The sequence below is a fragment of the Solanum lycopersicum genome, chromosome 5, assembly GCF_036512215.1.
Source record: "Solanum lycopersicum chromosome 5, SLM_r2.1".
Lineage (NCBI taxonomy): Eukaryota > Viridiplantae > Streptophyta > Magnoliopsida > Solanales > Solanaceae > Solanum > Solanum lycopersicum.
In genome coordinates this window covers 3,256,436-3,272,657 of record NC_090804.1, presented here as the reverse complement: position 1 = coordinate 3,272,657, position 16,222 = coordinate 3,256,436, and the positions used below count along the sequence as shown (strand labels likewise).

At 34.3% G+C, this 16,222-nt stretch overlaps 2 protein-coding genes across 5 annotated transcripts; one reads left to right on the top strand and one right to left on the bottom strand.

The window, feature by feature from the left end:
* Positions 1 to 405: 405 nt before the first annotated feature.
* On the top strand, positions 406 to 10,192 carry LOC101267235 (amino-acid permease BAT1 homolog). Of its 3 annotated transcripts, none has more exons than XM_004238837.5 (8): positions 406 to 631; positions 1,227 to 1,487; positions 7,648 to 7,666; positions 7,777 to 7,996; positions 8,079 to 8,260; positions 8,678 to 8,967; positions 9,048 to 9,177; positions 9,636 to 10,192. In XM_004238837.5, exons 1-8 carry the CDS (start codon positions 492 to 494, stop codon positions 9,996 to 9,998), a joined length of 1,605 nt encoding a protein of 534 aa, XP_004238885.1. In that variant the 5' UTR covers positions 406 to 491; the 3' UTR covers positions 9,999 to 10,192. The 3 variants fall into 3 exon arrangements, with proteins under 3 accessions (XP_004238885.1, XP_004238886.1, XP_025886826.1); XM_004238838.5 differs by lacking the exons at positions 406 to 631; positions 1,227 to 1,487 and adding exons at positions 4,991 to 5,414; positions 5,532 to 5,792; XM_026031041.2 differs by lacking the exons at positions 406 to 631; positions 1,227 to 1,487 and adding an exon at positions 5,148 to 5,414.
* A 212-nt stretch (positions 10,193 to 10,404) lies between these two features.
* LOC101266939 (style cell-cycle inhibitor 1-B) lies at positions 10,405 to 13,800 on the bottom strand. 2 transcript variants are annotated; one of them, XM_010322423.4, is made up of 4 exons: positions 13,644 to 13,800; positions 13,441 to 13,554; positions 11,667 to 11,722; positions 10,405 to 10,881 (listed from the first exon to the last, which is right to left on the bottom strand). In XM_010322423.4, exons 1-4 carry the CDS (start codon positions 13,711 to 13,713, stop codon positions 10,648 to 10,650), a joined length of 474 nt encoding a protein of 157 aa, XP_010320725.1. In that variant the 5' UTR covers positions 13,714 to 13,800; the 3' UTR covers positions 10,405 to 10,647. The 2 variants fall into 2 exon arrangements, with proteins under 2 accessions (XP_010320725.1, XP_004238884.1); XM_004238836.5 differs by having other exon boundaries at positions 13,441 to 13,551; positions 13,644 to 13,799.
* Positions 13,801 to 16,222: the final 2,422 nt, after the last annotated feature.

Here is a 16,222-nt window from a genome sequence, read left to right as displayed (position 1 = left end):
GCGGAGCTAGGCGAGGTTCATGAATTCAGACGAATCCACTAGCTTATTCATAGATTTTATATTTGTATTAGAAAATTAAATAAATATATGTATATTAATTCTTGAATCCCAAAGAAAATTGATTTAGAACCTCCAACCTCCTAATCTTGACTTGGTTTAGAACCTCCAACCTCGTAACCTTGACTCGGTCTCTGCATACAACACGGTCTCTGCATACAACAAGATTCATTATTTGTGGTGGCTCTAGCTCCCAAAGTTTATTTAATGTTACCCATGCTTTTGTTAGGTCTTTTATGACAGTTAGGACTTAGGTGGGGCATTTATATTCATAAAAAAAGTCATAACAAACATAGAAAAATATATACATTTTTCTTTATATATATAAAGCAAACATATTAGTATTATTTTTAGTGGGGACTTTGCTTTCTGTCCTTTTCACTTCTTATTACTTCTTTGTATTACTTGGTCCAACCAACTAATCAAAGCAAAATATGACAAATTATATGGAAGCAGAATCCTCAACTGGTTCTTATCATCTCCTTGGTGAAAATGAAAACAAAATTAGTTCTTCAAATGATGATTCTAGACTTAGAGAATTGGGTTACAAGCAAGAACTCTATCGTGGTCTTACGTAAGTCGTTCTTTCTTTATTTTTCGTTCATCTATTTGATTTATCGAGGACATGATGTTTCTAGATAGTTTAGTGGTGTCCCACTTACTCTTATAGTTTCTTGTTCTTTGAGTTTGGTTATTTTGGGGGGTTTTTTCACACTTCGATTGTCGTTGTATCTTGTTATGACTATTGTTTAGGATGATTCAACGGATTGTTTATAGTACTTTGTGATGATTGTCTTCATTTCGATTATTTCTTTCCCTATATTACCTTAGACTATATCTTTTTTTTTGGTCAAAAGTCCATCAGAAACAATCTCTCTACCTCTAAGCTAGTTATAAAATTTGCATACACTCTACTGTCTCTAAATCCTATTTTGTATAATTACAATTGTCGTTATATAGGCACAATTAGTAGATCCAATATTTTGAATACTATGAGTTTGAGTTCAAACACACCCTATTTCAAAATAATAAATGGGTTCAAGATCTATATACAAGGTTTGAACCGAAGCTTCTGAATTCGGATGAACTATGAATGACCTTTTATGTGCAGTCTGACTGACTATTCGTGTAAAGATCCTAACTTGTTGTTTTTTGGGCTTTATGAACAGGCTCATTTCAAACTTTTCTTTGACATTTTGCATTGTATCAGTTCTTACTGGTATATCAACATTGTATAACCAGGCCCTAACTTTTGGTGGGCCTGTTACTATTGTTTGTGGATGGCCCATAATTGGATTAATGACACTTATTGTGGGCCTTTCTATGGCTGAAATATGTTCTGCTTATCCAACTTCTGCTGGGCTTTATTATTGGAGTGCTAAATTGGCTGGAAACAAGATTGGCCCATTTGCTGCTTGGATTACTGGCTGGTAAGGCCCATTTCCTTTTCCTCTCTAGTTAAATGTTAAATTTAACATTTTGTGATTTTTCATATTTTTTAGTAATATGTTCGAGAAGATAGGAAGGTGCGGAGGTCGAGGGAGGGTAGAAGGGTAGTAGGTAGTTTGTCGTATTTTCACATGGGAGAGGAAGGGTTTTGTCTCATCTTCTCATTGTTTATAATAGTCATTTCGATAAATTTTAAAGTGATAGAAAATAAACTGCAATCATAAATAAAATATAACGAAAACATAACTTTATTGATAAACATCTTATGATTCTTCTTTCATAAGATATTTATTCATTATTTGAGGGTTGTTTGTGTCGTATTTCTCGAACTAAGGTAATTTAAATTTGATCTCCTTAGGAATATTCCATGAATTTGCGTAATATTCGAGATGCCTTGTAAAGGGAATATACTACCTTTTATATAGGCATGAACTAACTGTTTAGGGTTGAGTACCTTCTAAGTACCTTATTTGAAAGTTGAACACATCTTGTAGAGTCCAATTAAAATTGAACGTATCTTGTAGAGTCTCACAAAATTTCAATGTCTACAATAGTATTATTTGATATTCGTGTTGTATCTCATTTTTTACTTCTATTTGTTGTCTTATTTGCTTTGTATATCTTGCTATTTTGTTGTACTTATTTTTGTTTTTCTAATCCTGATGCTTTGATTTTTGAGCTGGTGGACTATTAGGGTTGTCTGTTGTGGGTGTGTGTGTTAAGGTCTCTATTCTTGGTAAAATTTTTGAGTTTAATCAAATTATAGATTTTTTTTCTTAAAAAAAGAGCGATTATATATATTGATCTTAATGTCTTCGTATATAGTGCAAATATGTATTATTTGGGTAATTGAGACAGTTTACAAAATAGCGATAACGCGAGCTATGAATCACTTCACAATCTTGTAATTGAATCATCATGAAGTTTTATATATTAAATTTAAAACCTTACGACAATGACTATTTTTCAATTCAAAAGTAATTATTTATCTAAATAAATAATTTTTGCCATTTGATAACATATTTTAAATTAGTTATTGTCTCACCTTAAAGATGTGTCCTAGAGGACAGGTTTACTAATATAATATCATAAAACGCACACACATATGCATATAATTCCAAATAGTTATAATAATGTAGAATCGACAATTAATAGCTTTTCACATTTTGTATGATAATGACTTTTAAAGTAAACAATATAATGTCATTTTAAGTTAAGTAGTTGTTTGATATATACTTTGATATTTAATTGATTGCTCATGTTTTTTTTGTGATATAAAAATCGTGTAAGGACCAAATAAATAGATTAACGTAGATATGTTTGAATGATAGATATTTTTAAAAAATTTTTTTTTTGACTTTTTTTTTCTTTCGAGGTGTTATTAGTCTCACCATGTGAAAATGAGACGAAACTGTCTACTTTTGTGTTTAGATCATTGTCCAATCACTTGAATTTGTTGATACAATGTGTGAAAAGGAGATGAAATTGTACACTTTTGTGTTCGTATCATTGTCCAATCCACTGAGAATGTTAATTCGATCAACTTAGTAATTTCGAATTCGAAGTATGAATATATTAAAAAAAATCTTATTACGAAACACTTCTCCCTTTTGAAATATGAGAAGATAAAAAAAATATCACTAACATGTCAAAAAGAACTACTTTTTTTTTGACATTAAAATACATGTATTTTTTGTGGTTTATTCATTCATTTTTTTTAAAAAATATCTAACACATGGTACCATTAGTACTTCTTTTGGGGTTTAGCCAAAAAGAGAATGATATAAAATATTGACTTTATTGTAATAAATCTTAGGAGTACTAAAGTTGGATTTTCTTTAACTAAAATAAACAGAATTGTGATATATATCAATATGATGATTATGATATTAATTAGTTGATATATACTCCAAGAGAAATATTATATAACGTTCATAGAAAAATAAATAGTACAAAGCACAAAATATAACAAATATCAACATATATACGTTGAAAAACATAAATTTTCTTTTGAATTTGTTTCAAAAAATCAATTATATGCATAAATTTAGAGGGCAAGGTCATCCGCTTTTGAATAATAAATGTATATAATATATCATGATGATAATTTAAATATTTAACTAATTTTTCGAGTATGCATAAATTTAGATGGCAAGATCATCCGCTTTTGAATAGTAAATGTATATAATATATCACGATGATAATTTAAATATATAACTAATTTTTCGAGTATGCATAAATTTAGATGGCAAGATCATCCGCTTTTGAATAGTAAATGTATATAATATATCACGATGATAATTTAAATATATAACTAATTTTTCAAGTATGCATAAATTTAGAGGGCAAGATCAACTGCTTTTGAATAATAAATGTATATAATATATTACGATGATAATTTAAATATATAACTAATTTTTTGAGATAAGTTTAAAAAAAAATTTATGCCTTTTTCAAAAAAATAAGAAAGGAGAAATAACTATAGTGTATCAATTTGATTTGATTTATCTTTTAAAAATTATGATTATAAGGAGAAACATATGTAATGTATCAATTTGATTTGATTTTATTATTATAAAAAGCATATATTTAAATATTTATTTTACACGTGTTATTGAATAAAATAATATTTCGAAATAGCCGTCCCTCTTGACTTTTCCACATGCCAACAACCTCCAATTCTGAATTTTAATATCATTGGTATCTTTTTGCATTATTTTAAAAAGATTCATAGTTATGTATGTTGATAAGGTGTTTCAATATTCTTATAATCACATGGATATTATGATATATTTAAAAATATACATAAAATGATATTCTACGAAGAATTATCTTACAAAAATTACATATATTTTATTTATAAATATATGTATTCTATTTTTTTTGTTGATATCTTATGAAAAATATAATACATATAATAGAAATATCATTTGTGATAAGTTATGTATAGAATCTCTCCTCTTAGATTTTGCGCTACGGGATAACCGAGCAAATTGTCTTGTCTTGTCTTGTGTTGAACTCATTTTTCATAATAAGAATTAAGTTGTATTATAGTATAATTCGAAATTTATAATTCCTTACAACTCACTAATAAAGACACTGAGATTGATTTAAAAAATAGGTCCAAATAACTCTCTCCTCTCTCCTATCTTGCATCAATAGCGGCATTCTCTTACGAAAAAAAAAAATAATCTGATCCACAAAACATTTCATATTAGTAAATTCGGAAAAAAATCAAACCTTAAAGAGTGTGATGATAACGTTTCATGACGGATCATATTTCAAGGGACGTGAGACAGACGATTACGCCAAGCACCATAGTTCAAAGGGTATAATATAGATAACTACTACAAATATTAATAACTACTTCTATTATTTAAACTCGTAACTTATAAATCACCTAGAGACAACTACGACTCGAAAGAATATTCAATCATATTTTAATACTATAAAATACCAACTTCCAATAATTCAGATTTTTTCTAATCTTTCAATTTGCATATGCAATTATGAGCTTTTTATTACTATTAACATAATAATACAGTTCCCATGTGTCTCTATTGACTCTTTATCTGTCAACATATGGCCTTCAAAAGTTCAAATTTTTGCCTATTAATTCACACTACCTTCCAATTTCTTTCATTAACCATACTCTGCTCTTTTCACTCCACAAAACTCCATTAAAACACCACCAAAAAACACAAATAAACAATCATTTTTTTAGCAGAAAGTTCAGATTTTTCTATGTGAATCCAAAATCTTTGTTGAAAGTCAGCCAAAAGGGATTTTGAAGAAGGCAAAGTTGCAGAGGAGAAAAAATCAAGGATGGGTTATGGAGAAGAAGTTGATTCAGGCCATGCAAGGCTACATGAACTAGGATACAAACAAGAACTGAAAAGAGACCTTTCGTAAATACCCATTTCATAATTTCTTGAAAAAAATAAAAAAAATTCAATCTTTTTTGATTTTTTTGATTATTTGCTTATTGGGTTTTTTTGGGTTGTTGGGGTTTTGTTTTATTGCAGGGTGTTGTCGAATTTTGCGTTTTCGTTTTCTGTTGTATCAGTGCTTACTGGTTTGAATACATTGATGGGTACTGGTTTGAATTTTGGTGGGCCTGTTTCTTATGTTTATGGGTGGCTAATTGCTGGCGCATTTACACTGTTTGTTGGAATGTCAATGGCTGAGATTTGTTCTTCTTATCCAACTTCTGGGGGTCTTTATTATTGGAGTGCTAAGCTTGCTGGTCCAAGCTGGGCACCTTTTGCTTCTTGGATCACTGGCTGGTAATTTTTTTTGCTTTCTTGTTTAGTCTTTGCATTGTTTCTGTCTGAGTTGGTTTGTGATGTTTGGAGTTTATAGTATTTTGGAGTAGTTAGGATTTTGTGTTTCTGAGTTGTGAACTCTATTATTGGAATGCTAAGCTTGCTGGCCCAAGTGGGGGCACCTTTTGCTTCTTTAATCACTGGCTTGACTTTTTTTTTTTGCTTTTCTTGTTTAGTCTTTAAATTGTTTCTGTTGAGTTAGTTTGTGATGTTTGGTTCTTTATAGTATTTTGGAATAGTCTGAGGGGTAGTTAGGATTTTGAGTTTGTGAGGTCTGAATTTTGTTATTGGAGTGCTAAGTTTGCTGGTCCAAATGGGGCACGTTTTGCTTCTTGGATCACTGCCTGGTAATTTTTTGCTTTTCTTGTTTAGTCTTCACATTGTTTCTATTTAGTTAGTTTGTGACGTTTAGAGTTTGTAGTATTTTGGAATAGTTAGAGGAGGAGTTAGATTTTGAGTTTATGAGTTTTGAATTATAGGAAAGACAGTTGACCGAGTTCTGAATAAGTTATTTATATATCAAGTGGATTTTTTACACAATTATAGGATCTAGATCGAAGGTATTGGATTCTGCGGAACTGGTAGACCGGCTTGTAGCTCTGCCCCTAGGAACAGTCATATCATCTGTTTGTGAAAAGAATGAATTTTTAGAGAAGTCATTTATTATAAATACAAGAACTCCCTCAAAGTTTCTATTGGGTTAGTTTGTAATATTTGGAGTTTGTAGTATTTTGGAACAGTCAAGGCCAAGTTAGGACTTTGGGTTTATGAGTTCTGGATTCTAGGAAAGACAGTTTCTGAGTTCTAACTAGTTTCACTTCCTTACAAGTATTCTTGTGTTAATCAATCAGCAGTCTGTGTGCGACTGGTCCCCAGGGTCTCAGATATCAAAGAGAAAAATTCAAGAACGGGACTGACATTCCACCCTTACTTGGTGGTATGTTAGCCTGGATTAACTTTTCATATTGATTGTCAAGCTTTTTGCATTAGCATGATTTTATTAATCTTACAAGTATGTGAACTTGTATGTAAGCTCCACATAACTGGTCCTAGTGCGGATAAAGGAGGAGCATTACAGACTTACAGTAGGTTGACGGTCAATATTAAATACTCAAATTATGAGAAATCCCCGTAGTAATGAATCCTCTATGAATTGAAATGAAATAGGCCCAGATGGAGCCGAATACATAGATGATTCATGTTTTTGACCCCTACTAGTTTGGGTTTTAGGCATATCTGGTTGATGCTGATTTGCTTAACCAACAGTGCATTTTGGAGACAATAACTCGATCCATAGTTATGGCTTGATTTCCGCAAAAGACTGTTCTTCCGCAATTCGTAGTGTGAGAAATGCACAATCAGAATATGGTTTTGACTTTTGACAGTCAGAATGATTGTTCCTGAAAAATTGCAGCTGCGCTAGGACGACCTACATTGTCAATGAGTTCCTTAACTGTATGTGCGAGTTTAAGTTCAACGCTGCTAGACATTAAGTTCCTTAGAAGTAATATATTCATTGGGTAGAGCAAACAAAGAGAAGGTAAAATAGGAGGAAACACACACAAAAAAATGAAAATATTGAACTCTATGGGATGCTGACCGCTTTTTAATTCTTTACTTGGTACCTTTTATCATCTACTGACTTTCAACATTAGATTTAGCAGAATATGAAATTATTGAACTATCTTCTGGTAGCTCATGCCTCCGTCAATTGTGCAACATTCAGCTGTCATAAGTTACTTTTTGACAAAACTGATGGTTTCTACATTCATATTGCTTCTTTCTCAGTAAAATTTCTTTCCTTTTTGTATTGCAGGTTCAACATTGTTGGTCAGGTATCGTGAAGAATTACTCGTATTACCATTCACAGTTTTAGTGTCTAATTGGGCTTAGCTGATTCACCATATAAAACAACTCTAATCCAAAACGGAAAATCTGATTGCAGTGGGCTGTCACAACAAGTGTAGATTATTCATTGGCTCAGTTAGTTCAGGTAATAATTCTTCTTAGCACTGGTGGATTAAATGGTGGCGGATATCAGGCCTCCAAATATGTGGTTATCGCCCTTCACGCTGGAATTCTGCTTTTACATGCTTTATTAAACAGTCTTCCGATTTCATGGCTGTCCTTCATTGGACAACTAGCCGCTGCATGGAATGTTTTAGGTACATTGGAGTAAACCTTTGTCTATTCGACCTCATAATTATGGAATTACGCGTTCGCTCAGCTCTGAATTAATGATTACAGGTGTCTTTCTTCTTATGATTTTGATCCCAATGGTTGCAACAGAAAGAGCTAGCGCTAAATTTGTGTTTACTAACTTCAACACTGTCAATGAGGATGGAATCAACAATAAACTCTACATCTTCGTCCTCGGACTTCTCATGAGCCAGTATACATTGACAGGTTATGACGCTTCTGCCCATATGGTGAGTTCTGCATACTTTTCCTCTGCAATACTAATTGTTTTCCTTTATTTTCTAAAGTATGTCGACTGGAGCCATGGTGTGAACTCATTTTGCTGGTTACTCTTTTAAAATTATTAATTACAGAGGCCCTTCAAATTCCACAAGAAGTGATGAAAAATACTGTTCCTTTTAAACTACTGTGACAGTGTTAAGTTATGGATTTGTAACGAGACGAGGCTCAGATATCTGAGAATACAAAATGAACTTTCCTTGTCTTTGAACATCAGGAGCGGATTACATATAGCAGCAACTCAACTGAATGCTACTTGAAACTTAATTTCCTCCTCCATTAGGCCTAGTGAAACTAGGAACATCTCGTTCAAAGTGATTGTAAGTAAATTTTTTATTTTGTTCTTATCCACTGACGCTGTTTTGCAGACGGAAGAAACCAAAGATGCAGATAAGAATGGACCAAAAGGAATTGTAAGTGCTATTGGCATATCAATTCTTGCTGGCTGGGCTTACATACTTGGTATAACCTTTGCAGTTACAGATATCCCACATCTGTTAGATAAAAACAATGATTCTGGTGGCTATGCTATTGCTCAAATCTTTTATGACGTATTCAAGAGTAGATATGGCAGTGGTGTTGGTGGAATTGTTTGCTTAAGTGTTATTGCTGTTGCCGTATTCTTTTGTGGTATGAGCTCATTAACTAGCAACTCGAGGTAAATATACTTGATCGGAAATTCTCCTTCTATAACTCAAGATTCTTTAGAAGAGCCACTGATGGAAAATATCTTTGCAGGATGGCTTATGCATTCTCCAGAGATGGAGCAATGCCATATTCGTCGTTCTGGCATAAAGTAAACAAGCATGAGGTTCCGCTAAATGCAGTCTGGACGTCAGCTTTTATAGCATTTTGCATGGCATTGACGGTACAAAGTTCATACTTTTGCATCTTGAAAGACCACATTAAACCTCCCCTACACCGACAATACCCTTAAAAAAATCTGAGCAAAATAAGAACATACGATTCATATCAGAAAATTACTCTACTTATTACCTAGGCATAATACATATATAAACAGATGCTCAAACTTGGTCTTGGCTGGCAAGTAAACACTCTAAGTTTGAGTATGCACAATTAAACCCCTCAACTCGGCTCCATTGTGTCACGTCAGTGTCAAGTGTCAACGTAACACAATGGGGATGAGTTGGAGTGTTAAGTTGTCAGCTGAAACCAAATTGAGATGTCTAAATGTGCACTCTCAAAGTTAGAGTGCCTACTTGTCAGCATGCCTATTACTTAATATGCTTTCTTGATTCATCAATCTGCTTGTTTCGCGCCCTTCCAGTTACTAATACACTCTTTTTTCGTCTATTTTAACTATAGTCTCTTGGAAGCTTGGTAGCATTTCAAGCCATGACATCTATAGCGACAATCGGGCTTTACATTGCTTATGCCTTGCCAATCCTGTTTCGAGTGACTCTAGCTCGAAAATCCTTCACTCCAGGTCCTTTCAACTTGGGAAGCTACGGGATCATTGTAGGTTGGGTTGCAGTATTTTGGGTCGCGCTCATCTCTGTGCTCTTCTCTTTGCCTGTTGCCTACCCTATTACAGATCAAACTCTCAACTATACTCCAGTCGCGGTTGTTGGCCTTGTCATTCTTGTTGTTTCTTCATGGATCTTCAGTGCTAGGCATTGGTTTAAAGGTCCTATTACCAATATAGGCAACTCTAGTGAAGAAGCATAAGTAGAGAAAAATTCTTTTGTAATTAGACAACGCTGAATTGCTGATAGCGGATTTAAGATTTGAACTTTATGAATTCTAGTTTGAGATTTTTCCATATCTCAATTCTTGAATGTATTTTTAAAAACAACCCAAAATATGGCATGTATTGGAACGTTGTTGAAGCGTATATTGTATATACTTCCTAAGTTCCTATATACGTTATCCCTCCTTTTTTCGTTTTGATACAAATGTTGGCATATCTGAACACAATGAGGACGAGTTAAAGTGTTTAGTTGCTAGTTGAGATTAAGTTGACGTGCCTAAACGTGCACTCTCATAATCGGAGTGCACATTACGTTTTAGACACATCAACTTAGTCTCTGAGGCCAAATTTGAATGAACTGTCCATGTTATAAAACAACAGATGGAACGAAAAGGCTTCTATGCATTCAAAATCAAACAAGCAGCAAAATTTCACACTGAAAGCGATGCTAGCCAAAGTATTTGACATAACATAAACCTCATCTATGCTAGATCAAAGTAGTTGTTACAACAGAAAGACGACGATTTTACCAAAGAATAAGAAAAGGTGCCTAACGCGTAACCATGGAACAGCTGGGATAGAGTCACTGCTACTGCTATTTAAGTAGAAGAGAGACATGGAATTCCGCTACTTTTTTATGTTCCAAGCATGGGATGACCGTGGTGCTGTTGTGATTCCTTCGTAGTATTGGATGTCAAGCTTTCCCTTGTTCCATTCTTTGACAAAGTCGGAAAATAAATCACGAGCAGCCTCAGAAGAAAGATCTGAGAAGAACAATTTCTTCTTATCTTTCAGCCAGGTAGCAAATTCATTGTTCTTAGAGAAATAATCATCCTTTGATAGTTCTTCAAACTTGATTTTCTGTGAAAGATGTTACAGCAAAACCATATAAAAGATCAAACATGGAAATGGATATCCTACTTGTTTTCATAAAGTAAGTCAGGAGAAGGAACGCGAGGGGAAATAGTTACGTTACTGCTAAATGCACAGAGTCCAATAAATTTTCAAGCATTTCGAGCTCCGTTAGAGTGGATGACATTCAACATACAACAATATCACCTTACTGTGAACCTGAGCCAGTCTGATTGCACCACAACAGTCATCAATAGGTTTTTAAGTTTTAACCGCATGATTCCTCCATATATATATATATATGATATATGAATAACTTTGTATATCACATGGATTATCTATTTTCAATCAAAAACATCCACGGCCCAACCAAGATTTCAGATATCACGACTGAAGAAAATGAAACATTAAGTCTTCTTTACACGACATACTTTGAAGCATCGACCTGTAACGCTTTTAATGAAGATTCGCTACAAGAACGAACATAGGTTAGCTGAAAGCTCAAACCAGACAGAAAACTAGATCTAACTATAAATTCAAGCAAAATAAGCAGCAACCTAATTCAGCACCAACTTAAACCAACACTAATTGCATACAGCTACAAATTAGCGCAAAGTATAATAACGACATGAGCAGAGAACAAATATTTCTTCCACAACATATAATACAGAGTAATCAAGTGAGGAAGAGGACAAACTACTTGGAGGTTTATCGGCAGTAAATGGATTAGCTTGAGAAACCTCTTTTTGAAATTAAAAAGAAGAAGACGTAGGTGTAAAACTAGAAGCACTTACCAACTTATCCTTATGTTTGTGACTCTTGCTTTTGTGCTTTTCCCCCGACTCCCTATCTGAAGCAATACCAGTGAGTCAGTGTGTCTAACATAGCTTCAAGCACCAAACCAGTAACATATAGGGAAACCATTCAATTTAAGGTTACACATGTCCCTATGTAGAAACATACATAATAACATAAAATCAGATATCCACACTTGTTATAATAATCATATAAAATAGATCTATAAAGTTATCCGCGACATCACCATGAGTGAAACTAAACAATGAAGGGAGACCTAACAATACGAAGAACAGAGGTTAGTAATATTAAGTAGAATCAGTGTTCCAGCCTTAGATACTTGTCTTAATTGGAAGAGATTGCCTGAAATCTATGAGATTTCAGGGACAAAATCATAACTCTATCGCTGGGTCTATTAGTCTCTCCATCACAATACTGCAGGGACCCAATCTCTATTTGAAGAAAATGAGCACAAAAATCAAAGACCTTTTCAGTTATTAGTAGTATAAGATATCCTATCATATATCGGAACAAAGAACTTGGTTTCCAAGAAGAAGGCTTAGGAAGTACCCATCATTTCCAAAGCAAACAGAACTCCACAGAGTCGTTTGGTTACTGGGATGGTATAAACAAGATATCCCATGGGATTAGCTTATCCCACCTTTTATATGGTCTAGCTAATCCCTGCCTATTCAGTACAGAATGGTTCTTGGGACTAATTAACACTCATAACCAAATGCGAGACAAAATAATCCTGCATTACCCCTAACAATTTTCGCGTACAACAACAACAACAAACCTAGTGTAATCCCACACATGGGGTCTAGAGAGGGTAGAGTGTATGCAAACCTTACCCTTACCTTGATAGAAAGTTTGTTTCTAATATACCTTGACGAACGATAAAAAGTTGCAGAAACAACAACAAGATAATAAGATAATTGAGACTAAAGAAACAACATGTAGTTACAGAAATCTGAAGATAATAAGAAACAAGAATAATACTAATACTCAGAGAAAGGAAAAGAAATAATGTGTCCGACTACCTAATAGTCTTCTACTCTAATTCTCGACCTCCACACCCTCATATCAAGGGGCATGTCCTCGGTGAGCTAAACTTGCGCCATATCCTGCTAATCAACTCACCCCAATACTTCTTTGGCCAACCTCTACCCCTCCTCAAGCCCACTAAGGCAAACCTCTCACACCTCCTTACTAGGACATCTACACATCTCCTCCACATGTACGAACCGTCAGCCTCACTTCCCGCATCTTATCCACCACGGGGTTCACTCCCACCTTGTCCCTTTATTCCTACTCTTATCTCATCAGATATGCTCATAAGAGTTTTTGATCAACCAACACTCCGCCCCCATATAACATAGCCACAGATAGTCTAACCACCACCCTATAGAACTAGGGGACAAAACAAAAATCCTACATAATACCAGTAAAGCTACTTGCAAGAAGTTACCTTTTTGTTTCTTTTTCCTTTAGAGTATATGGTTGCCCCGTAATTTCTCGCTTAGTTTGTTAACGAATGACAAAATCTTCTAACCCACATGTAAAAATTAACCAAAGTGAAACAAAGAAGAACAAAAGGTCTCTGTGAGCAGCAAAATACTTCTCAATTCATTTTCAAACTCACTACACTAATTAATCAAACCAAACCCTACCAACAGTAATAACACCCAAATCCTTAATACTCAAAATACCAATTGATTTACAAAATCCCTAGATTTTCATACTAAAAATCAGTAAATTTCTCAACTTTACCTTCATTAGAACGCCGTTTCGATTTATGAGATTTGTGTTTCTCCTTTCTAGATTTGTCTTTACTAGTTTCTTCATCTCCTTTGATCTTCTGCCTTTTGCTTCTCCCTTCATCTGCTATATAAAGCACAAACACACATATATATATGAACATAAATTTGCAAAATTATCAATTTGGTAGAGATGAAGAAAAGTGAAAAATTTACCTTGCGGAGAAGACGGCGAATTTCTCTTATGCTTCATCTTCTCCTCCTTCCTCTTCCTATCGCTACCCATTTTTGCACACAAACTTGTCTTCCTATGTAAATATGCAAGAGAAAAAGTTCAAAATAACTTTATTATGTAATGTTGTTACGGTTACTCGCTCTATTGTTAATTTAAATATAATATTTATTTTGATATAACAATTAATTTGATGTAATCGTGTTATTACATTTTTTTTAATTTTGTTTTTGTTTGTTAACTCGTAATTATATTTTATCTTTGACTTACCTTCTTATAATAGCTTTACTCCAATAAGCTATTTTTCTTGTAGGTTTATCCATTGTTGACGTGTGATATCATGTAATAACGGAAAATATTACAACCAAGTTAAAGTATCGTATTCATTAAAATAATATGGTATGGTGCATACACCATAATACAATATAATACGATACATTATAAAATAATACGTACCAACCATTCAAATGGACTGTAAGCTCATTTTGCCTGGAAGCAATTTCAGCTGTGTTTGTTCAAGATTTTCATAAAAAGATCCAACTTTAAGAAGAATACCAAAACCCCCAAAAGCTTTAAAGCAATTGATTTCCCTTGTGATTGCACATTATTTAGATATGAAGCAAGGATCTTTATCGTGCGACAGAGTCGAGAGTTAGGATTTTCAATAAGCACGTTTAAAATATGAAGAAGTGAAACATCTACTATAAAACATGAAAAGTTATTTTAATCATGTATAATCGTGTAGTTTTTCCTCCGCCACATTCAAATAATTAGTCTTCCAGCGGGGTTTAAAGGATCAGCTCGGAGATGACTTGGTGTTTGAAAAACTCACATGGCTCTCTGCCTAGTTACTCTTGAGATTCAGTTGTGTTTGTTAAGCTTGGAACATTTTGGTACTGCGCGATCCCAGCTTTGTCAAGTCCCACATTGCTCGTATGCTCGTGGTGCCTCAGCCATCAACCTATTGTTTGGACTGCATACTCTTCCTTCTAAGCATCTATCATCCTTACGACATATGTTTTCACGTACATTTTCTTTACAACTCGCGCCTCTTTGACATTTAGACAGAGGAAGGATCACTCACTATCTGCTGAAATCATTGCAATGGCCTTGTTTGCTTTTATACAAGTTATCGAGTTTACTTATACAATGAGATCAAATAATCTGCTATTATTTACGAGTAAAGGGATACAAGGAAATCATTTGGTGGAACAAATGAAGGCACCGCAGGTGGTTGAGGTAAGTATACTTCTTGAAGTGTTCCGTTGACGTTCATAGGGAACTCATTTGATTCAGTACATTGGAATGTTTTCCGTTGTCAGGAAGTGATGCTGATCTGTTTTTTTCCGTAAGATTAAGAGAGATATGGTGGAAGAAGTAGGTGCACGAGGGACATCATGCCAATCATTCTCTCTTGATAGCAATTCCGATCCCCATTATTGAATAGTTCTCGAGAGAACTAGACAGTTTGATGATGTTGTAGAGGTTATAAGAAGGTTGATTACTACCCCAACCAAAGCATACTGTCTTCCGCTGACTATGGAGCTATCCAATAGAGTCCTCGAGAAGTATAAACATGTTTTAGATTGATTTTTACGAGTTACTTTCATGGAGGAGGTCATGCAGAACTTGAATAGGAAGATTCTGACATACTATGCTGCTAATCACCAGAGAACTGCAATCTTCCAAAGGGTAAAAAGTGTTCCGAGTAATGGATTTTATCTGTATGGTCGAAGGTACTTCTTTTTGGCTTTCTCAGCTAAACCAGTTGAGGGATACAGTCGATATGTTGCTGAGATGAGAAAGAAGGACATGAATATTTGTTTACCATTTGGATCAAGTAAGAAAAAAAACCCACGCGAGGAGAAACTTCCTTCTTAAGACGTTCCAAAATAAAGCAGTGGTGGGGCGACAACTGCATTTGTAAGATTGTAGACCTCTGACCTCTTCAAAAAATAGATTCTTGTACAAACATTGGGAAATGAGCTTCTCGAAGATGTGGGTCAATACTGCCCGAACTTGAAGGTTGTTGATTAAGAAACTGTCCACTCAAGGAATTGCGGGTCTCTCTACTTTAGCTGGTCATGTTTTAACAAAAGTAAAGCTCCAGGCACTTAACTCTTTTGCTGTGAAATTACAGTAACAAATCTAACTCTTGGTCAGGATTTCAATAAGTATTTGCAATAAAGACAGAGATTTGGGTCTTCAAGTTATCTGAGGCTGTTTTGCGTAAAAAAAAATGCTTCATTCCAGGCAATGGATTGGTTGCTGGTGTCAAAAGCTTCACTTAGAGGAATGCCACATGATTACCGAGGCTGGACTTTTTGGCATAGTTTTGAACTGTGGTAAGAACCTGAAGCCGAGGCTGGATATTTTGGCATAGTTTTGAACTGTGGTAAGAAACTGAAGCCCAAGGCTGGATTTTTTGGCATAGTTTTGAACTGTGGTAAGAAACTGAAGCCGAGGCTGGATTTTTTGGCATAATTTTGAACTGTGGTAAGAAACTGAAGCCGAGGCTGGATTTTTTGGCATAGTTTTGAACTGTGATAAGAAACTGAAGCCA

Excerpts from the sequence above, each read along its gene's own strand:
- LOC101267235 (XM_004238837.5), top strand. The coding sequence starts at position 492 with ATGACAAATTATATGGAAGCAGAATCCTCAACTGGTTCTTATCATCTC. Across the intron at positions 632-1,226 it reads GAACTCTATCGTGGTCTTAC|GCTCATTTCAAACTTTTCTT; the intron begins GTAAGTCGTTCT and ends CTTTATGAACAG. Across the intron at positions 7,997-8,078 it reads CGCTGCATGGAATGTTTTAG|GTGTCTTTCTTCTTATGATT; the intron begins GTACATTGGAGT and ends TAATGATTACAG.
- LOC101266939 (XM_010322423.4), bottom strand. The coding sequence starts at position 13,713 with ATGGGTAGCGATAGGAAGAGGAAGGAGGAGAAGATGAAGCATAAGAGA. Across the intron at positions 11,723-13,440 it reads GAAACGGCGTTCTAATGAAG|ATAGGGAGTCGGGGGAAAAG; the intron begins GTAAAGTTGAGA and ends GTATTGCTTCAG. Across the intron at positions 10,882-11,666 it reads ACAAACATAAGGATAAGTTG|AAAATCAAGTTTGAAGAACT; the intron begins GTAAGTGCTTCT and ends CATCTTTCACAG.